The sequence below is a fragment of the Arachis stenosperma genome, chromosome 1 (assembly GCF_014773155.1).
Source record: "Arachis stenosperma cultivar V10309 chromosome 1, arast.V10309.gnm1.PFL2, whole genome shotgun sequence".
NCBI classification, from domain to species: domain Eukaryota; kingdom Viridiplantae; phylum Streptophyta; class Magnoliopsida; order Fabales; family Fabaceae; genus Arachis; species Arachis stenosperma.
The window spans coordinates 52087590-52111750 of record NC_080377.1 but is presented as its reverse complement, the minus strand read 5'-3'; the positions used below and the strand labels follow the sequence as shown (position 1 = coordinate 52111750).

Sequence of the window (24161 nt, the reverse complement as noted above, 5' to 3'; positions counted from 1 at the left end):
AACACTACCATTCTAACACCAATACTCTCAAAATCTCCTTTGACTAATTACCTCCATATACACAACCTCAACACTCTCACCCTTATGAACCACCTCCCATATATGAAGACTTTCTCCCACACGATGAGTCCTCCTTTTCATCCAACGATAACATTTCGAAAAATCCAAGTTGCCGTATATTCGATGCAAAACCCAACGCTAAATTCGACGATAATAGACGATGCTAAATCCGACGATAACTCTGACGGTTCTTAGCATTTTTTTTGTAGTAGTTGTTTATAAAAAAATTCGATAGTAAAGAATAATAATAAAAGAATCTAAATACCAATGATGAGTCAATGACAAATATCAAAATATTTGGAGCTAACGCTCCATATGTTTGTTCGTCTATTATTAAGTTGGTATATTTAAAGAAGCATTCAAACCTAAATGGTACCTTTTGTAATTTCGGTACAAGGTAACTCGAGTTTAAAAATTCTTTTAAGCGCTAATTTAGATTGACTTTTTTAAGTAAAAATAGTTTTTTTTAATAAAACATTTTTATTCAATTTCAAACCTATTTAGATATATTTTTTAAGAAAAATATTTTCATTAAAAAAGTAAAATATTTATTTTTTTTAAAGTCAACAATACCGAATTTTAAAATAAATATAAGTAAAAGATGTTTTTAATATTTAAATTTTTAAAATAAATTATCTAAATATAAAATAACATTTTTTATTAAAAAAATTTTTAAAAAATATTTTTTTTTCAACAATCAATCAAACTGATTCTAAACTTCCATAATAATATTAGAAGAACTATTATATTACTTTAAGTTTTAAATGAGTCCATCAACTTTTTTACTTGACTTTTTGGGATAGACGAAGACATGTGATAATTTTGTGTATGGTTTTTAGGGTAGTAGCTTTAATCTGAATATATAAAATTAATTAGTAGTTTGAAGTCGGTATGGTATTGTTTCTTAATAAATGAAGAGTATTATAAACATTATGATATAAAAAGAGTATTATTTTTTATTGAGGGTTTAATTTTTATTTTTTTCTTATATTAATAATAAAACTATTAATAATGTAACATGATTGACATTTTAATTCTAAAAAATGGAGATTAATTTGTTTGTGCAAATTTAACATCTAAAAGTTGACCAATAAAATAATTTACATTAATTGATTATTATTTCTAATAATAACTGAACTTATAAAAATGGATTGTATACCATTTTTTTTTGTTATTTTCTTCTTTTTCTGTTTTGCAATTCTTTTACATTGTTCCTTTTCTCTTTATAAAAGTACTATTGTTGTGGTGTCCATCTTTTTTTTCTTTTTGTGCTATATATGTATTGGATTAGATTGAATTTTACATGTATTGGATTAGATTAAATTTAGGTAAATCTCAATGTAATCAGCATTAAAAAAATTAAATTGGACATATACATATTTTGTCTTTAGATGTGATCCAATTCAATAATTTTTAGATCGAATAAGATTGGATATGTAGATATGAGACATTTCAAAATTTATAAAAAAATTTGCTTTTAACCCTTTTTTCATGAATGTACTTTTTTTTCTCTTTTTTGGCATATTTTACTTCAAAAATATTGTTCAAATGTTATTTTCTGAAAATAACAAAATAAGATAACCAATACAAAAAAGGCTAACACAATTTAATAAATAATATATTTTTTTTTATCTTTTTTTTAATTTTTGGTCGGATCAATAGATGAATCAGATTTACAAATATGATACTGAACCGGTACTCAAACACTGACCCACAATCACGATAATCTTGGAGCTCGGTATAATTGCCACAGATATCCTCCTCCAAACAAATCGTTCCAATCAAACCACCACTATCCCAACAAACTAGGATAACACCCAAGGTGGATTCCGTCAAACCAGCAACAAAGATATCAATAACAAACCTGATACGAATAACAAAACGATTCAATATATATACTAGAAAACTACTACTCCAAAGGTACGGAATTCATTCCAATCTTATTCTGATCTATCTCTCTCACACTTATACTTACTTGAGCATTGGAGTCCCTTTGCAGGTACCCAATGCCGCCTCCCCACAGAGCAGACGACGTTTCATTCTTTTCACATCCAGGAAAGCTAGTTCCAGAATCCGCAGAACGAGCTATACCTCGGAGTGCACTTTCATACAAGAACATTTGGCGCCCACCATGAGGCCGATTTCTCTAACCCCACAACTCTTTACTCTGCACATTTTTCATTTCTTTTTGCAGGAAACGAAACATGACGGACGAACACAGTCATGCTCCTTCAAGCACCAATCAAGCCGAAATCTTAGCAATCAATAAGGCCCTCAAGGCCAAAAATCAGAGAATATCCAAACTCTTGCGACAGATGGAGCATGATCATAGCAAAAGAGGAGAACACAAAAATACTGAAAATAAAAACAACAATGATGAACACACCTCGGAAACTAAGCACACCATTCCCAAAGCCACAAAAACAACCACCAAAAGAACCAACCCCTTTACAAAGGAGGTCATGAGTTTTGAAATGCCCAAAAACTTCACCCTGCCTTCAACCCTAAAATCCTACCAAGGAATAGGAGACCCAAATGTTCATGTTACCAAGTTCCATGCTATGATGTTCATGAACAAAGAATCTAACCCGATCCTGTGCCGCACCTTCCCAACCTTCCTGGATGGAGCTGCCTTGATTTGGTTCTCTAACCTCCTAGAAGGTTCCATCTCAAACTTCGATGAGCTGGTCGACCAGTTTATCAATCATTTTGCCGCATCAAAAATATACGTCCACAATTCTGATTACCTAAGCACCATCAAACAAGGGTCAAACAAAAGTCTAAAAGACTACATGACCAAGTTCACCGAAGCAACCAACGAGATACCCAACCTAAATCCTGAAGTCCACCTCTACGCCCTAAAGAGCGGTCTCTGTCCAGGAAAATTCCAAGAATCTATAGTCATAGCAAAGCCAAAGACCCTGGCCGAGTTCCAAGAAAAAGCAACAACTCAGATTGAAATTGAAGAATTTCGAGCACTGCGAAAAGCGGAAAAACCCACCCCAAACAAAGAAGAGGAAAGACAAAACAGGCACTCAAATAGCAGAACAGACCAGAGATCATTCAGGCTAACACCCAAGTTCGACAGCTACACCCCCCTTAATGCAAGGAGGGAGGACATTATAAGAGACATACTGCACTCAAAACTTATCAAACCCCCAAACAGGGCCGGTACATATAAAGACCAGCGACACGTTGACAAATCCAAGTACTGCGCTTTCCACCAGAAGTATGGCCACACCATAGACGACTGCATTATAGCAAAAGATGTCCTTGAAAAGCTGGCCCGCCAAGGGCTATTGGACAACTATCTCGACGGACGTGAACGAAAGCGGAACACAGAGGACCTCAGCCAGCCATCCAAAACAAATGACAATCCCGGAGATAAAGGGAAAAAGGTAGACAATGATATCAATCTACCTCGCAGAATAATAAATTGCATCTTTGGTTGTTTTGCAGGTGGCGGATGCACAAACTCGGCAAGGAAAAGATCATACCGAGCTATGATGACGATGATAGAATCGAATCCATCCCAACCTACCAACAAGAACAAACCAGAAATTTCATTCATCCCTAAAGACTATAAGGCGAATGATCAAAACCTGGACGACCCTGTAGTCATCACAGCACAGGTCAGAGAGCCACTGGTAAAGAAAATCCTTATGGATCCGGGAAGCAGCGCAGACGTGCTGTTCTATTCAACATTCCAAAAGATGAAATTAAGTGACAAGAACCTCCAACACTCGTCCGGAGAACTAGTAGGTTTCTCAGGTGAGCGCGTCTCTATCCAAGGTTACATTTGGTTACAGACCACTTTTGGAGAATATCCTAACAGTAAAACAGTAGACATACAATACCTTGTCGTGGATAACAAGGTCATAACTATCCACGGAGACCAAAAGGAAGCCAGCTAGTGTTATAATGCCATCCTGAAGAACGAACAACCAAAACAACCCAAGCAACCGTATGTCTAAGAGGTATACAATTCGGAAAAGCTACCCCCTCTGGCCGAGCTGGACCCGTGAACCAACATCCAAGAACGGCCGATGCCAACCGATGACCTTATTAAAATTCAGTTAACAACTGAAGAACACAAGTATACATACCTCGGCAACGCACTAACAAATGAAGAATAAGATCAATTAGCCGAGCTCCTAAAATAAAACGCTGACCTATTCGCATGGACTCCAGCAGACATGCCAGGGATAGACCCCAACATCATTTGCCATAAGTTGGCCATCAACCAGTCGGTCCGACCTATAGCTAAGAAGAAAAGATACCTCGGCACGAACAAAAAGGCAGCCTCCCTCGAGGAAACCATAAAATTGCTCAGCGTCGGCTTCATTAGAGAACTCATATACTCCACCTGGTTAGCCAATGTGGTAATGGTAAAAAAGAATAATGGTAAGTGGAGGATGTGTGTGGATTATACAGACCTCAATAAGGCCTTCTCAAAGGACGTATACCCCCTCCCGTGCATTGATAAACTTGTTGATAATTCCTCTGGTTTTCAATGTTTAAGCTTTATGGATGCCTATTCTGGCTATAACCAAATATTAATGCACGAGGCTGACCAAGATAAAACTGCTTTTATCACTGACAATGGTAATTTTTGCTATTAGGTTATGCCATTTGGACTCAAAAATGCAGGTGCTACTTACCAAAGGCTCATGGACAAAATTTTCACAAACCAAATCAGGCGAAACATCGATGTCTTTGTTGACAACATGGTAGCAAAATCCACACATATAGCAAAGCACGTCAATGACTTGAAAGAAATATTCCAGCAATTCCAAAGATATAACATGAAGCTCAATCCAGAGAAATGCGCTTTCAGAGTTTAAAGCGGAAAATTCCTCGGATTCATGCTAACTTGCCGAGGTATAGAAGTCAACCCCGAAAAATATCAGGCAATCTTGAACATGAGAAGCCCGAAAACAATTAAAGAAATCCAACAATTGACCGGCCGACTTATAGCATGGGCCAGGTTCCTGCCTCGTATAGCACACCGATCACATCATTTCTTCAAAAGTCTCAAGAAACAAGAACAGTTTCATTGGACCAAAGAATGCGAAGCAACTTTTACTAATATCAAAGCCATACTATCAGCACCCCTAATCCTCCGAACTCCAGAAGTTGGTAAACCACTTTTTCTTTATTTATATATCACTAATTATGCTATCAGCTCTGTCTTGGTAACAAAAATAGGAAAGCAGCAACACCCGGTATACTTCGTCAGCAAATCTCTTCAGAACGCCGAGGTTCGATACCCGAAGTTAGAAAAACTGGCCCTGGCTCTTGTGACAACAGCCAGACGCCTGCGACACTACTTCCAAAGCCATACCGTCATGGTCAAAACCAAACAACCCCTAAGACAGATATTGACGAAGCCTGAGCTAGCAGGAAAATTAATTAAATGGTCGATCGAGTTGTCAGAATATGACATCCAATACCAGTCCAGATGAGCCATCAAATCACAAGCACTAGCCGACTTCATTGCAGAACTCACTTTAGACGAACAAGATCCTAAAAATAGCATATGGACACTATATGTCGACGGCACCTCAAACAGCATGGGTTCCGGAGCAGGAATACTCCTCGAGAACGAACACGGAGCAGCATAGAGCAATCTTTGCAATTTACTTTCCACGCAAGCAACAATCAAGCAGAGTACGAAGCTCTAATAGCAGGACTGCGATTGGCTCATACAATGGGCATCACGCAGCTAAACATGAAATGCGATTCCTTTCTTGTGGTACAACAGGTAACAGGTAACTTTCAGGTATAAGACCCATTACTAGAGAAATACAATACTATTATCAATAACCTCGTCAAAAATTTTTAAAAATTTAATATATCCCATATGCCTCAAGAAAAAAATGATAGAGCAGATATCATTTCGAAATTAGCAACAATCATAAGTCAAAATACAACACCCGTACTATCTCAACTAACGCTCGAAGAACCTAGTGTTATGCTAACAATAATTTTGAGTGTTTCACAGGAAGACGACTGGAGATCCCCCTTCATAAACTACTTGCAAACAGGTAGCATACCAAGCAGCGTCCAAAACACACGAAAATTCAAAAGACGAGAAAGTTTCTACACACTACTCGGAACCGAATTATACAAAAGAGGATTCACGAGACCTCTCTTAAGATGTCTAAACACAAAAGAGGCCAAGCTGGCAATAGATAAAGTTCATGAGGGCATTTGTGGCACACACATAGGCAGCCAAAGTCTAGCTGCCAAAATCCTCCGAGCAGGTTACTATAACACAACTGAACAATCATCAACAAGGGAAACCCCCTTTAGGTTGGTCTACGAATGCGATGCCATGATACCTATTGAGGTATCCCTATAAAACACTAGAACTACAAACATCAGTGAGAAGAAAAATATCGAAAATAGAAAAGCCGAGCTCGACCTCGAAGAGGAAGACCGAGACAAATCAGCACTACATCAACTAGCGGCTAAACGAGCTATAGCTCGAAAATACAATAAGAAACTCAAACCGAGGACTTTCTCGGCGGTAGATCTAGTTCTCAGGAAAGTTAAAGACATACAAAAGCCACAAGGACACGGCAAGCTAAGCGCTAACTGGGAAGGCCCTTTCCAAATCCAACAAGTTATCGGTAAAGGAGCATACAAAATACAAAAGCTGGATGGAACTATTCTACCAAACACTTGGAACACATCATCTCTGAAAATGTACTTTAGCTAGTCTATAAGTCGGACACGGTGATGCACTTTTTTTCCTACTACCAAATTTTATCCCTAAGGAGGGTTTTGCTGGAGAGGTTTTAATGAGGCACACCACCCCACACTTTTCAATTCCAACATAATAAAATAACCACAATTATCTGTTCCCCGCCTCATGTTCTACTCATCTGACGAACAATGCTAACGATGAGACAATTTCAAAACTATCTTTTGACAAACAAAATAGGCATATAACAAAAACATAAAGCTAAATTTTTACCATTATCAAATTTGTTTGGCCAAGGGCCAACAGTTCAAAACATCTAGAAACAAATGGCTACAAGCATACAGAGTCCCAAAACACAGTCACAAATCAAACCCTCATACGAGGAAATCTTATATCAATCTGTTCAAAAGCAGTCAAACAGGCGCTAAAAATGAACAACACTAACAAAGTTATAAAAAAGGACAAAAAACAAACTATTACTATGAAGCTAATCTCATGGAGCACCAACGCTTTCTCCTTCACCCTCAATACTGTCATCCTCATCTTCAACCAACTGACCATCCACTACCATTTACAGGGATCCATCATCGCCAAATCAACAACAGGAGCCAAAAGCTTCGCCTGCTCGACAGCTCTCTCAAAACTAGCCACAAACTTCTCTAGACCGTGATCCTCCTTTTCAGCTTCGGCCTGCTTCTTCTCCACACCAAGAACCACCAACCTAGCCTCAAGCGACATATTCTTCTCTTTCAAATTCTTTTCTGATTTTTCACATAGTGTCAACTTTTCTTGCAAAGAGTTCACCAGATCAAAAGCATCGCACAATTTGCTTGACTTCTCCACATTATCCTGCATCAGCTGAGTCAGGGACGCCCTATCAAAAGAGTCCCGAGCATGCTTCAGCTCCTGAGTACGACCAATACACATAAGCTAGACTCCCATCACCTGGACATCATACAAACAATCAAAACCAAATACAACAATGCATAAGCAACCAAAACAACAAAACACAACATTTTACCTACAGATACTGCGTAACCCCAATATCTCCCACATCATGCACAAGTTTCACATCAGAAGGACTCTGAGCATGCTCATCAGCAACAATAGGAAAGGGGAAATGCTCACTCCAAACAGACGACAAATCTTCATCTCTCCTATACCCGTGTAAGACCCTCTTATTATCAGTAAACCTCCTAACTTGATCCAAGTCAAATTCTTTCCCACCGAGCTTATCCTCGGCTTCACCAGATTTCTTTTCCTTTTTCTCGCCCCTCTTCCTCTTATAGCTAACTTTCTTCACCGGAGAGGCCTGATTGACCTTCGCACCAACCTCAGCTGCCACAAGACTACTAGAACCTTGTCGCTCAACATTCTTCGTCCGGAAAAAAGCACGTAAGCCACTGGACGTGACTTTAGGGGATTTCTCACCTATAACAGCAAAACAACAAATCACATATCATGATAGACAAAACAATAAATAATCAAAATGTCAAATAACTTACATATATACTCCAATAACCCATCACTATCAAATTGAATCTCGAGAATCTCCACAACAGAAAGCAAGCAAGATGAAGATATATGATTCACTAAAAATTCCACCATCATTTCATTTCTATATTCCATCCTATCTATACCTAAAATCTACCTAGGCCTCGGAACCTAGAATAAGGGAAACCTCTCCAATAAACAATCATCAACATACCACGGCCAATCACTCTCACTAACACCTACTTTCAGAAACATAGATTTGAAACCTTTAAAAGAAGAACGATAAATGCTGAAAATTGCACGACCTGGGGCACTAGCAAGATTTAACCAACACCCCATTTTCACTCCCTTACACTGAAACGGAGCAAAAAACACTTCTAGAGATGGCTCAACCTGCAAAGTACACATCAAAATTTCAAAGGCTCTAACAAAAGTCCATGAATTTGGATGAAGCTGGGAAGGCACACACTTCAACTGCATTAGAACACCACACTCAAAATCCGAGAAAGTAAACCTAACCCCCAACTCTACAAACACAGCACTGTACATATAAAAATATTCGAACCCCTCACTGTGATGAAAAACGGCGGTCAGCAGCATTGCATGTCAGAAACCTGAGGCTTATGCCACTACCCTCTCTAACCCAAGAAGATGGCGAACCCAACTGGGATATACTACGGTCATCACCAAACACGGACGCCCAACTTTTCACCGACTTAGAAACTCACCCATAGGGATTTACGGGATCCCAAACAAAAACCTCTTTGACGATTTTGTCAGCGTCATCCACTACCCCTTTCTTCTTCTTACCCTTAACCCTTTTCTCAACTACTACACCTTTTCCCTTATCCATCAGCAGAATACCAAACAACACTGGAAGAGAAGAAAGCACGAAGAAAATCAGAAAGAACTAACCTTTTTTGTTCATCCTCAAAGACAAAAGAGAAGAAGTTAAACAATAACAGTAAACCAAAAGTCCAGCAAATTTACCAGCCCACTAACCACGTACTTAGGTAAAAGGCTGAAATTCCCAAACAAATCCTTACCATTGATTTCGAATACTAATCCACAAACCAACGCCCCTAATTCGTGACCTTCCCCATTCCCAATACAACATTAAAACACCCAACACGACCACCGAAAATTCCTCTCATCATAAATTAAGTTACCGCCCAAACTCCAAGCTTGACTAGCTTTTTCAAAAAACCAATTATAACACGTCGACCTTGGGGGCTACCAGTTATACCCAACTCTGAGCTATACAACAAACTCGACCTGTTATACCTCGGCCATGAAAAAATAGGTCAAACTTGGGGGCTATGATCCGGTACCCAAACACTGACCCACAATCACGATAATCTCGGAGCTCGGTATAACTACCATAGATATCCTCCCCCAAACAAACTGCTCCAGTCAAACCACCACTATCCCAACAAACTAGGATAACACCCAAGGTGGACTCCGTCAAACCGGCAACAAAGATATCAATAACAAACCTGATACAAATAACAGAACGATTCAATATATATACTAGAAAACTACTACTCTAAAGGTACGAAATTCATTCCAATCTTATTCTGATCTCTCTCACACTCATACTTACTTGAGGGTTGGAGTCCCTTTGCAGGTACCCAACGCCGCCTCCCCACAGAGCAGACGACGTTCCATTCTCTTCACATCCAGGAAAGCTAGTTCCAGAATTCGCAGAACGAGCTATACTTCAGAGTGCACTTTCACACCGGAACAGATACTAATATTTGATATCCGATCCTATATATTTGTGGATTAGATCGAATAATATCCGACAGATTAAATACTATCTGATAGCCTAACAAATCGGATATTACTCGCAAAATTTGGATCATCAGATTAAGATCGAATTTCTAGGTTAGACATTAGAGTAAAAATTTTTTTGTACACCCCTACTCATATTCTATCTTTATTTTAAAAAATATCGATAGTAAAAAATTGATATTTAGATTTTTTATATAAAAAACTTTCGTATCATATCATAAATCATCCACTGAAAATATAAATTATTAGGTAAATATTTATAAATGAATTTAGATGTAAAAATAAGAAACTATAAAACTATTTTTTCTTTTAATTTTATCTAATGCTTTTCACTATTTTTCTACTTTGTTTTCAATATATAAGACTATTGCAAGGGTTTACCTGGTCTATTCTTTAGAATATAATATTTAGGTACAATTAATCGTGTTTTACTTTCTTACTGGAAAAGCAGAATTTAATTAATAAATCCTGTCAGGGCTATATATGAGACGATTCCTTTCGCCTCGGCAAACTAATTAAGAGCATCTTTAGTTTCAGGCATGGTTTTGGTTCTTTAAAGCCAATTAAAGTGCTCTATCATCTTGTACTCTATAAAGCTAATGAAAACAAAATTTTATTTTTCAACATTTTATAAAAAGTAATATAATATTAAAAAACAATAACAAATTTCAGAAACCATTTTTGGCTTACATTTTTTAAAATATTAGATTATTTCAATTATGTATTTATTATATTTAAGATTTTATGAATAATATGTCAAAGACAATTTTTACTATTATGAAAGTAGAAAATTGATCAAAAATATTTTTATATTTTAAAAAAGAATTATTTATTCTTTCACTTAGGCAAACCCAAAAAGTTTTACAGCATGCAGTTGCTAGCATTTGATAATAAATTCATGAGTAAAAAATTATGTATTTGAAGAGAATTGTGTGCTATTACAACAAATGAATGCTCTTATTTTGCTATATCTCAACAATGTCGGCTAGTCCAAGATTAGTTTTTATTTTATTAATATTTTTAAATTTAAATTAAAAATAATAAATATCAACGTAAAAAGTAATGAATGTAATAAAATAAGAGCATTTAATTGCTCTCATAGCACCTAAAAATCTTTCGTGTTTAAACATATATATGTAAACTTAATTATTGGCAAGCATGCGGTCTAGAAATTATTCATAATATGAAAAATGAAAACATTTTACAATTATTTATGAAATATACCAAATGAGAAAAGTAGAAATAACACTGAAGAGCCTCATTTTCTTTCAGGATTTTGGTTTGTCTGTTCAATAGACAATGAAACTAATATTATGCCATATGCATGATAACATATGAATCTGGAATTTAATTCTTATATGATAAACAAAATATATTGGAAAACAAACAAAGCATATATTTGTCGTGAAATTAGGATTTTTATTTATTTGAATAAAACAATTTCGTTACTTTTTTATTTTACATTATTTTTAAAAAAATTACGTGTTGGTATATTATCTCTTAATTTCGCATTCATTGTATGCGAAAAAAACAATTTTTTTACTTCAATTTCACAGACATTACTAGCCAGCGTAATTGTGAAGAACGTGTTTCATCCTAAATTCGCAGCCACTGTTAGCATAATTAAGTAAGATCGAATATAGTGCATGAAAATTAAAAAATACATAAAAATTAACGAGTACAATTAGAATGAGTACATGGAAATTTATAAATACATGAAAATTAAATTAACTACAATTGGATGTACACATTGATCTTTCTTTCATCCTCATAGTTGGACGGTTCCACAAACGTCTTGTTTGACTAACTTTTCTATACAAATTCGGGCGTTCAGATTAATACTTTATATATAATGACAAGTAAATCAAAATCAACAAGAAAAAATGAAATTAAATAACTTGATGTTAGATCAATTTGTCATTTTATTGTAGATCTTTATGGTCTCCTCTTTAATGATTCACTAAGTTAGAAAATCGTTAACTATGCCATTAGCCCCAAAAGTTCTAGTCATGAAAATAGAAACCCTAAAAGTTTATTTCAATTATACAAATATTCTTTCTCAATTACGCTGACAATGACCGCAAAATTGGGATAGAAAAACTGTTTTCAATTTTGCAGCTAGTGAGTGCACAATTAGATTTTTCTTAATTTTGCTAACATAGTCTGCGAATTTTGATTGATTGTGAAATTGAAAGATAATGCACAAAAACGTTAATTTTTTAATAATGGTATAAAATGATAAATAAAAAATTATTTTATTTAAATAAATAAAAAAGTCTTGAAAGTTTAAGAAAATAAAAAATATATAAATAATTATCTCTAACACAATTTCACATGTAAAAGTCTCTTTTTAATTTTGTATAAATTTTTTCTATAATTTTTTTTATTTATATTATACTAACTTTTTAAAAAAATTATAAAAATCAAACTTTAAATTTTTCAGTTATATAAATTATAAATTCGATATCACTTCTTCTAAAATTTAAACCGACAAAAAAAAAAAAACACATGTACGATTATATCTCTAATATATATATATATCTACAACTATTGTTGCCCCTTTTTCATATATAATATGCTTCTTGCCTACTTAGAATGAATGAGTCTTCATCACAAATCAATGGTATCACAGCCTTAAAGTTGACGAAACAAAGCAAGTACGGATTTGGAATTGACACAAGCTATTGCCATCATGGTGGGTACTAACAGTCACAGAGACTGCAAATGGAAGAAACAGGAAGAGTGATATAGATATTAATAATAACAACATTACTTGATCTCGTAGCTAGTTTATAAGAAGGCTAGTTCCATTTGGATTATGGTGAAGTTAATTTGATTCTGTCTTCACTTGGAAAGTCAGTTTCAGTTGGTATTGTGCTATTTATGGTGAATGTTGATTTATTCAAATTAAAATTTACAACACATATACATGATGATCTAAATATTATTTCTACTTCTACGAAAGTATAGAAAACTAATATAATAGAACTAAAAATAAGATGTTAAACAGAAAATATGTAGCTGTTATATGCTCTAATTTTAGCCGTTAACTTTTATTGTTTAGCTCTATCGCATAAGTTGTGTCGTACGATCTAGGAGTAAAAATAACACTACTATTATGACAAATACGTGCATAGGTGGGGAATATGCATTAATATCTCATAGACCACGGAAGATTCCTCCGATTTATTATTCAACTATGTTAAGTATTCACTAAAATTAATTAATTAAAATTAATCACCAATATAAAATATATTAAAATATAAAATAAATATTAAAAATAAATTAAATAACACATATATTTATATATAAATAATAAATATATAATCACTAATTTTAATATATAAATAATATTTATATTTATTATTTATAAAAAAATTATTAACTTTAAATATATAATAATTCATATAACTTTTATTTAACAATTTAAGTTGTTTGAATTAATTATATATGCAATTCATTATGACAGGTATTTAAATAAAATTTTAAAAAATATCATAAAAAAAAATTGTTAAAATAATTAATTTTATCAACGATATTAGGAACTACACCTAAATTCTTATATGAGCTCGTAAATGTATATAAATTTACACGTTTTTAATAGAAAAAATACAAAAATATGTTTAGAATTTTAAAATAAATAAAATAAATTTATATATATTTTGGAGGCATATTTTCTATTATCTTAAAAAGTAGTATAATACAAAATTTTTTAATTTATCTCTATATTTTTAGTTTATCTAAGTATTAAACACAAATTTTTGAAATATAAATCTGATCACAAATAACAATATGTCCAAGATAATCGGCTAAACCTGTGACAGTTTTCGTTAGAGTGTTAGACAATTTAGGGCTTATGCAAATGCCTTTGGAGTGATAGGACTTTTGATGTATAAATATAGGGAAAGATAATGATAAAAAATAAAAGCAATGTTAATGTAGTTTTTGTATTTTTCTGTTTTCTTTTTCAAAAAGTCAACAGTTAAACCCTAGCATGGGGAAAACTGGGTCCAGTTGTGTCTAAGCTTTATGTGAGTGTAGCTACTAGTCTCTCCCTTTCAAAATGTTTCAATGTCGGGTAGGGTTACGATTTTGGATAGGACCATCTTGAAGGTGTTGTGTTGTGCTGTGTGAGTATAAAGGGGCAACAAACTTTAAAACTCTCCCCCTATTAGGAACATGTATGCGTGTGTATGTATATATATATATTATTTAAATTTAATTTTAATGTACTGTACAATATATAGTATTATACATACATCTAATTATATAATAAAATTAATTATTTTTTATATTAATTATATAAATAATCATCTAAAAACAAATGTAATTAAAAGACTTAGTAAAATATTTTAAAATTAAAGTGATATTATTTTGTTAAAATTGTTTTGCGTGTATGTATGCATGTGTATAGAGAAGAGAGAAGAGAGATAGAAGAGGGTAAGTGAGAAGTAGGAAGTTGCATGGCAGTTTGATGAGAGGGGGGGATGGTAATGAATGAATGAATGAATGAATGATGACAGCAATGCCTTTTTTGGGGATGATGAGGGAATCCCGCAGGGCTTACATGGGCATCGATGGCGACTCTTCTGATCCATCGGATCTCCCTCAAACCAATGGATCATGCAAAGCTGTTCCATGCCAACCACCATCAATTTCACCAAAATTTGAATATCATCCATCATTCTTCATACAACACCAACAATTTGAGAGCCCTGCCCCCGGATATACTATACTATATATTACTAGGGTTTTGATTTCCGCATCATGTGTCTGCTGTTTTAAAAAAATATGCTGTAAATACAAAAAGAGTTTAATTATTAGAGTTCAATTTAGTTTTTAAATTTTAAATTTTAAATATTTTATCTTAACTGTAAATCCTAAATCTAATAAAAAATAAGAGTAAAAAAAAATTATAATAATATGTAGTTACTAGTTAGTGTTAACTAATTAAAGAGAAATGTTATAAGCTAACATTTTTTATTAGAAAATACTAAGTTAACATCTTATTTTATACTATTTGAATTTAGGATTTAGTGTATAAAATTTATAATTTATTTCTTAGAGTTTAGGTGTTGATTAAATATTAGCTAAAATTAATAAATTTTATTGATTGTATAACATTATTTTTAATTAAATTAGTTACATGTACTTATTCATTTTGGATTTTTAGTTTATCTCAAAATCCTAGTGCAGATTTGGAGTTTACAATCTTGGGTAAAATTTTTCTTTTATTGCTTAGTTTTAAAATTATGATTTTGCTACTTAGTACTTGTTAAGATTATTTTTATTAAAAATATTTTAATTAAATACATATAATTTATGTACTGAAAGTTTTTCATTTTCTATTTTTTAAAAAAAAAATTATATTGGGATTTTGAACAGAGCAGTCATTAGCAAAAATTTTAAAACGTTAAGCAGTATCGAAATTAAATAAGAAAATGTTGAGGATGATGATGAGAATAGCGAGGCGAAGGAGAGAAAAAAGATTCTAAGAGAAAAGAAATAGAAATATAGTAAAGGACAAAGGTGGTAAGCATAGCTAGCAAGAGGGAAAGTCTGCTCATGACTGAGATTGTTTTTTACTGCCTTAAATACGTATCAGTTCTGTGTATAGGCCAGCGAGATGGAGTTGTCAAATCACCAAAAGTAAAATAAGCCTTGCATTGTATGTTTATCTCTTTTTCACAAATATTATTATTATAATGTTGAATGTTGAATGTTGAATGATGTTGATGATGATGATGATGATGCTATCATGGAGCTTCTCAAGTTTCACTGGCTGTAGCTTCAATGAGGGTTATTATTCACTATTCACATTGAGCCAGCAGCCCTAAGGAGACGGAGAAGGTAACAAGAGATAGAGTAAGTGGGAAGAGAGAAGTGTTGTTAGGGCTACATTCAAGTGGGGCACGCTTTTCATCATCATTCTATCTCTCCCTTGTCGCCAAGTTTACCATATCTATATATTTCTGTCATTACTTATTAAATTCATCATCACTTCATAAAACAGAATGCCACTCACTTCTGAGTTCCCCTCCATTCTATTAGTTGCTTTTGCTCATTAGAACATAATACTATTATAAAAACAGAAATATAATCGTATTTCAAATTAAAGAGACAAATATAATTTTATTAAAATACATATACTAAGTTTTTTTACATCTATACTCAGATATCTCTTTTTCATTTTCTCTAAGTGTTTCGAAACTAATTTATATACGTCCCACGAGTCCATAACTCCATATAATTTATATTTATATATATCTATAAAACAAAGAAAAGAAGAAAAAAAAAACTTCTTTCCGTTCTTTTTATGTATATTTGTATCTTCTCTCAAGTAATAAACACAAGTATATATAATTTTCAAAAAATCGCTACTCCAAAACTATAACCAAGTAAATAAGAATATGTTTTGAGTTTGTTTAATTTTTGGATAGAATTTTTTTATTTGTCTTATACTAAATTTTTTTTAAGAATGTCATTATACTTTTTTTTTTAAAGTTTAAATTGATAAAAAAAGACAACATAAATATTTATATCACTAATATTTTTTTTAAACAAGAATTTTTTTTTCAAGTTTATTTAGCTTTTGCAATAGACATTTTTTCTTTTCTTTTAATTTGTCTTATATTTTTTTTTGAAATTTATTAAAAATTGAACTGTAAATTTTTCAAACATAAGATTTTTCTAGGATATCATAATATTATTTTTTAAAAAAATTTAAATTAATAAAAAAGAAACATAAATAATAATATTTTTAATAAAGGAATAACAAAACTCAAATTCTAAACTTTTAGTTATAAAAGATACGACGCTATGTCATAAAATTATTTTTTTTAGAAATTTAAGTTAATAAATAAATAGTTATATTTTTTATAATAATGATAAAGTAATAAATTATACAAGTTTATAAGAGAGAGAGAGAGAAAGAGAGAGGAGTTATGGTATGACTGTTGAGAATAAATAAAAGGAGGAGAGTGGTTTGAGAGGAAGCAGGCTCGAAGACAAGAGCGTCTTTAACTATTGAAAACAACAGGTGAGTGTGTGAAAGCTATATCACCCCATGCACACGTCCCTTTCTGGCTCCTCTCCCCCACATCTGCCGCCCTCTCTTTCTCTCTCCATTGGGAATGCCAACCACATACCATTCATGCATCCATCTATATGTTTCCATCTTACATAACATCATCACTTCATTCCCCCCCTTTCCCCCTCTTCCAACCTTGACATGACACATCCATGCATGCACATCCATCCATCCATCCATCCATGTGCTTGTTCCATCGCTCTCTCTATAAACAAGACCAATAAACACAGGAACAGAATTGCCCCAAGCAACAAGAGACTCTTTCTCTTTCACTCTCATCCATCATCTCTTTGTTTCTCTTTCTGTTTCTGTGTGTCTCTGTGCCTTTCTTTCACAACTCATAATCAAAAAAAGCATATCCAAGGAGACGAGGGTGCTAGTGTGGTGCGTGGTGGTTAACCTGTCCATCATCCATCAATCAATCAATCAATCAATCAATCAACCAACCAATCAAGAGACCAATCATCAAACTGAGAAGAATTATTTCTCTCTTTTTCTTTTAAAAAATATAGAAAGAGGAAATCACTTTTTTACTTAATTGAAGATGTCATCATCCTCCTCCTCTTCTTCTTCTTCAACTACATTATCACTGGACCACATCCCTCCTTCCGAACAGCTTTGTTATGTTCACTGCAACATTTGTGACACTGTCCTTGCTGTATGAATCTCAAACTCCCTACTTCATATATATCTTCTATATCATCATCCACCTACATCGGCCTAGGGTTTTTTTTTGTTGTTGTCTCAGGTGAGTGTTCCCTGCACAAGCTTGTTCAAGACGGTGACGGTGCGATGCGGCCATTGCACCAATCTGCTGCCGGTGAACATGCGAGGCCTTCTTCTTCCATCGCCCAATCAATTCCATTTCGGACACTCTTTCTTCTCCCCAACTCATAACCTTCTGGTATATACTTTTCCAGTACATTCTTAAAATGTGTTAGAGATATAATTATTCAGCTTAAAGCAGTTTCATGATAGCGATTTGCTAGTTGCTAATCAGTAATTTCTTGGTTACAGGAGGAGATTCCGAATCCATCCCCAAATTTCTTCATGAACCAGACAAACACACCAAATGAATTCTCCATGCCTACTAGGACTGTTGTTGATGAGCTTCCACGCCCACCTATCATAAACAGACGTACGTCACATACATTTTCATTTTCTTTCTTATCATTTTCTTTCTTACACAACGTTATGTTTGGGGCAATGTTCAGGTTGAGTTTCTCGGTGCCAAAATGATACTTTCCCTTTAATTTCTTACTATAAACTTCTTATTTTTTATGCTGAGAGAAACTTCAACTAGCATTATTGATTAAAAAATATGCTCTACTACTTTATTAGCAGTCTCCAATTAGTACGATCCGTTTGGTTAAAAAGGGGGAAGGGGGGGGGGGGGGGGGGGGGTCTTTTATGGCATTAACCCCCAAAGTACCTAGCTAAAACCCTCCTTGGTTCTTTATTAGCTACCATTTATAAATGTTGACTGATTATTTTATATAATTAGAAAACAGTAAGAATGTTCATTTTTTCCCCTTACAATTGATTAGATTAATACCAAGCACCGACAGAGATAAAGGTTTCTTTTTTTACTTAAAAAAGGGTTATTTTGGCCTCTTATATAATTAGAGTAGTAGTATGGGAAAAGAGTTGAGTGGTTGAGAGAGAGAGAGAGAGAGATATGATAGTTCAGATTTTATCATGCTTCTTTATTCATTCTCCCCCGGAATTATAGTTGCTTGAAACTTGTAACACTAATAATGCAGAAGAGAATGCATATAGTCCATAATGGTGATGCCAGAGAAAAGATTGAATTAATTATAAACTTTAAAACTAAAAGTCAAAAGGAATTATTGAAGTGATTTAATTTTGACATGATTGTGAATGCCATGCATGTTTCTCTCCCAGCTCCTGAGAAGAGACAGAGAGTCCCATCCGCTTACAACCGCTTCATTAAGTGAGTATATATCCATGAATAACCCTTTCTCTTCTTCTATTACTCCTTTTTAGCCAAAAATAAATACCATTTTTCATATATATATGAGTCCAAAATACATTTAAAAACGATACTTATTTTCGGATAAAAGAAATATCTTTTTCATATATATTATATATTTATGTCTGCATCATAGTTTCGTTATAAAGTTAAATCAAATCTGAATCTGAATATGTATGTATGTATATATCGATCTGCAGGGACGAGATCCAACGCATTAAGTCTGTCAATCCTGATATAACCCACAGAGAGGCCTTCAGTGCAGCTGCCAAGAATGTATGCTTCATTTTTCCACATTTCAAAAAAAAAAAAAATACAAAAATACAAAAATCAATACTATATATTAATCAATACAAATAATTATTAAATGTTAGTTGTTAGCCCTAGTGTATTTCCTTAGTAGCCTTTATTAGGGTTTCTATATATTGTCTATCATATAGTTTTTCTAATGCCCTAAATTTTTGCATGCAACGTGTCATTCAATCTATAGTGTTTTCCTCTCTTATGCTTTACTTAAAAATCAGCATTGTTTCTTTTACCTAGCTTCCTTTAATTTAGAATTATAGTAGTTTTGAAAGAACACTTCAAAGTAGTATCTCTATATAAAAGTAGAACAACATATGTATATGGAAAAAAGGCTAGAAAATACTTTCAGCTAATAAAAAATAAACAAATACATTTTATGATGATTTTTTAATGGTTATTTTCATGTATGTATTTGTATGTGAAATAACATTATAAATTATAAAATATATTCAATTAAAGATATAAAACTATTTAACGATTTATAATATTTAAAGATGTTTCCATACAAATAACTATTACATTTTATATATGTTTTCCCCTTCAAAAAGATAATGTGCTAAAAATGTGGCATAAGAATTATTATGTTCAAGTTGAACAATCAAGTAGATTCTGTATATATCCGGTTTTCTAGTTCATTTTGGACTCCTTTTAATATGTGACGCGCTTTGTGTGTCAGTGGGCCCACTTCCCACACATTCACTTTGGTCTCATGCCTGATCAGACTGTGAAGAAGACAAACGTGCGCCAGCAGGTACCTTATCATGCAATCCCTTACTTGTATATATATATTTTGTGCATCTATTATCACATTCTATCTATTAATATGCACAAGTAAATTGTTGAGGAAATCAATCCAAAATTAAGTAATAACTATATTAGTCTTGTTCGATCGGACCATATACTTTTTATTTTCTTAACCCATACTTTCAATATTGTAATTTAAAATAAAAAATTATTATATACACACAAAAAATTATTATTAAACTAAATTAGTTATCAAATATTTATGTATAAATATATATTATTTAATTTATTTTTAATATATATTTTATATTTTAATATATATATATATATATATATATATACCGATAATTAATTTTTTTATACACTTATAATGATTGATTTAGAATAGTTGAACAGTTTTATGTGTATTTTATTGTCAACGTGCCTATTAATATTTTGTTTTGTTTGTTTCAGGAAGGAGAAGAGGTTCTGATGAAAGATGCTGGGTTTTATGCTTCGGCTAATGTTGGTGTTTCACCCTACTGATTCAGCTAGCTATAGCACTATGATGTGACTTTTCTCTTTTAAGTTAATGCAAAAGTGAAAATTCTCCGATGGAATCCATCATCAACGTAACCCTTTCAAGTTCATTGGCGGAACTTTGATTCCTTTAGGTTATATATGTATGCACCTATTATTGTAGCTGATAATGATGATGATGATGATGGTTTATGTTGATAAGTTGATAACCAAGGACTAAGCTAGTTAGTACTAGCTCTTTTGGAATTGTTTCATGCCTGTTGTTCGTAGTAGACCTTGTTATTATTAACCTTTTAATTATGCTATTTAGTACTAGCTCCTTTGGAATTGTTATTAATGTTCTAATGTATCTGATAATAAATTATTATGCGTTGAGTCAATCTTTTTCGATTAATATTCGTTAATTTTTTAAAAATATTTTTTATCTTAAATTTTAAATTATAAATTCTCCAAAAATAAATATTATAAAGTTAATATTAATAAACTAAAAATTAACTTTTTATAATTTTTCAATTATTATCTACCATTATGCTATACCTAGCTATCAATAACTAGGCATAATTTTTTATTATTATTCTATGGTTAATTAGTAATTTTTAACTTCCTAAAAAATAATTAAAGAGCTGTCTCACCTTTACAACGAAAAGCAGAAATGCCTTATAACCAAATTAATATAAACATGTGGATCTTTACTCATTTTCATTACATGAATACATATATCTATCTCATAATTAATATTATTTCGTACTTCAAACGAGAATCATATGTAGATATAATAAGATATAGGAATATGCTAAACATAACTAACATTAAATTAGCCCGGAAAGAAAAATGTTTGTATGCATGCTATTTAAGGATGAAAAATGCTTAATGCGTACGTACATGGATTTTGTTTTGGTCTATGTACGGTTAGGTATAGCTTTTGTTTTTTGATTCCATATTGGCATGTTTTACTTATCATTTTCTTTCAATAGGATAATAATTCCATGCCCTAGAAAAGCTGATGAGTCATATTTGTTCTCCGCATTTAACGACCAAAAGTCTATGTGTGACACAAGCTGTTTCAGGAATTTTTACCTTGATGTCAAAAAGAAGGCTTTTTGATTACCAAAATTAGGAACACACATATCTTGTCATTGAGAAACTTAATCTCAAAATTTTCTTTATTAGGCACATTGGTGATTGAGATGTTAGTGCTATCGCAGCAACTTCCTAATTTGACTGCGCTAGTTACACATTGGTCATAGATGATTAGTTATATTGTGTACGTTTAAGGTAAGGTTCTCAAAATCGAACCGTCAATTATTTTAGTTAGTTATTTATCGATTGAGATTTAATTCATTTAACTATAATTTAATTAAAATAATTAAATTATAATAAAATAATATATAAAATTATAAATAAATACACAAAAATATAATTATATTTTTTAATATAAATTTTAAAAAGTATAAAAATTAAAAATACGATATCAACTGAAGTCTTGTAATTTCATATAAACAAAATTGAAAAAAGTAAAAAAAAAAAGTAAATATTCAACTATTAATGGTCAATATTTAAGTTTATAATCAATAATCATCAAAATCCGAAAAACCTTGCTCGAGATTTGATTTATTGAGATTATATTCACCTTCATTTTCATTTTTATCGTCTTGACCAGAAAAATTTAAAAATACAGTATAAAGTAAAGCATACTATTACCATCACTTTGATGAATATAAACATCAATATCTTTTAACTAAATATATGTTACATATGTTAAAAATTAAAATCATTCTAATAAATTAAAATATTTAAAAGCAAACTATAATACTCACAAGTTTTTAATATTACTAGAAAGATCAAGATTTTACTCGGTAACTTTTTTCTAACTCAAAAAATTAAATTGATGTTTTTATAACCAATTAGATCAAAGTATACCTTTTTTTTTTCTTTTTCTTACTTAAAAAATTAAATACATCATAATAGACTATTATTTTACAAGTTTGTTATCCTAAATTTTGAATATGAAAGGCAGCATGACATATAATTTTTACATAGAAATCTAATAATGTGAAATATATATTATCTGAATTTAAGACGTAAATTACATATAACAAATACAATATTATTTAGCCTATATGCATGCTCTAATTTATTTATTCTTTTAGTATGAATTTGACAAAAATAATTCTAATTCCTCCTACATCTTTAGGAAATATATGCTTGGCTAAGAATATAGAGGAATTGTCATGCTTTGAAAACATAGAGCAGAAACCTCTGAACAATCTCCACTATTTATATACAAGTTAGATTCAATTAACTATATTATTAGTTATCAATGAATGATATAAATGTATAAAAAAAATTACTATTAAACTAATATTCTTATCAGGTTTAAGTTATTTTGGCAACCTGAGTAACTTTTGGCATATCAAAACTTTTTTTTTCGATCTTTATATAATTGTATTTTTTTCATTGCCTAAATTTAATATATATGAATGATTGCATTTATTATATAATGTAACCATGTTAAGTAGAACTTGCATAACTTAATGCGTTCTTATTTGTGTCCCATATTGAATTAATAATCTTTGTATAAAGTCTATATATGTGGTCTTATTCTATTTGAATCTTTCTTTGATGGCATTTTCAGCCTTTAGAATACATTCGTCTACATATTCTAATGATAGTTTATCATTAGAATCCACAATTCTCAACAATTTAATAAAAAGGTTCACAAAGTTTTCATGCAATATGTAAAACACTCATCTCAAAATTTATTGTTTACAAGTTTTCATGCAATATGTTACGGATTCAATCCGGATCCCATTCTAGAACGGCCTCCCGACTCAGATGTCCAGAGCGGACCTCTTTTTGATGGTCCAAAATCGGTCTTACAATCTTTAACCGATTTTTGAATTCAAATATCCCCTTATCTTAATCAAATAAGATAAAATAACATAATTATCCCAAATTATATAAAGGGAGGCAAAGACCCCTTAGGTACGTTACTCATTTCACACACTTTATACCTCTCAAATCCATTATGACTTGAGCGTCGGAGTATCTTTGTAAGTACCATCTCTCACTATAAAAAAAGAACTATGGTCACGGTAAAAAACCGTGACTATAGCTAGTGAAAAGGGTGACCATAGATCTATGGTCACGGTTTTGGACCTATAGTCACGGTTTTTTACTGTGGCCTATTCCGCCGTGGTCATAAGTTTATGGTCACGGTTTTTTTTACCTATAGTCACGGTTACAATTTTCAAATTCTGACACTTTAGGCCATGGTTTTTAACCGTAACCATAGGGCAATTTATGGTCACGCATAAAAACCGTGACCATAGCCATATCTATGGTCACGATTTTGGCTTCTATGGTCAGCCCTCCTCAAAACCGTGACCATAGCCATAGCTCTATGGTCACCCCACCTTAAAACTGTGACCATAGCCTTATCTATAGTCACG

At 32.4% G+C, this 24161-nt stretch overlaps 2 protein-coding genes across 2 annotated transcripts; both read left to right on the top strand.

The window, feature by feature from the left end:
• The first annotated feature begins 2264 nt into the window (after positions 1-2264).
• Positions 2265-3974, top strand: LOC130979676 (uncharacterized). The gene has a single exon (XM_057903168.1). It carries the CDS (start codon positions 2265-2267, stop codon positions 3972-3974), a length of 1710 nt encoding a protein of 569 aa, XP_057759151.1.
• Positions 3975-17670: 13696 nt separating this feature from the next.
• Positions 17671-20993, top strand: LOC130943900 (protein YABBY 4-like). The gene is made up of 7 exons (XM_057871986.1): positions 17671-17805; positions 17896-18051; positions 18165-18285; positions 19053-19101; positions 19341-19416; positions 20123-20197; positions 20644-20993. The coding sequence occupies exons 1-7, from the start codon at positions 17692-17694 to the stop codon at positions 20713-20715; spliced, it is 663 nt and encodes a 220-aa protein (XP_057727969.1). The 5' UTR covers positions 17671-17691; the 3' UTR covers positions 20716-20993.
• Positions 20994-24161: the final 3168 nt, after the last annotated feature.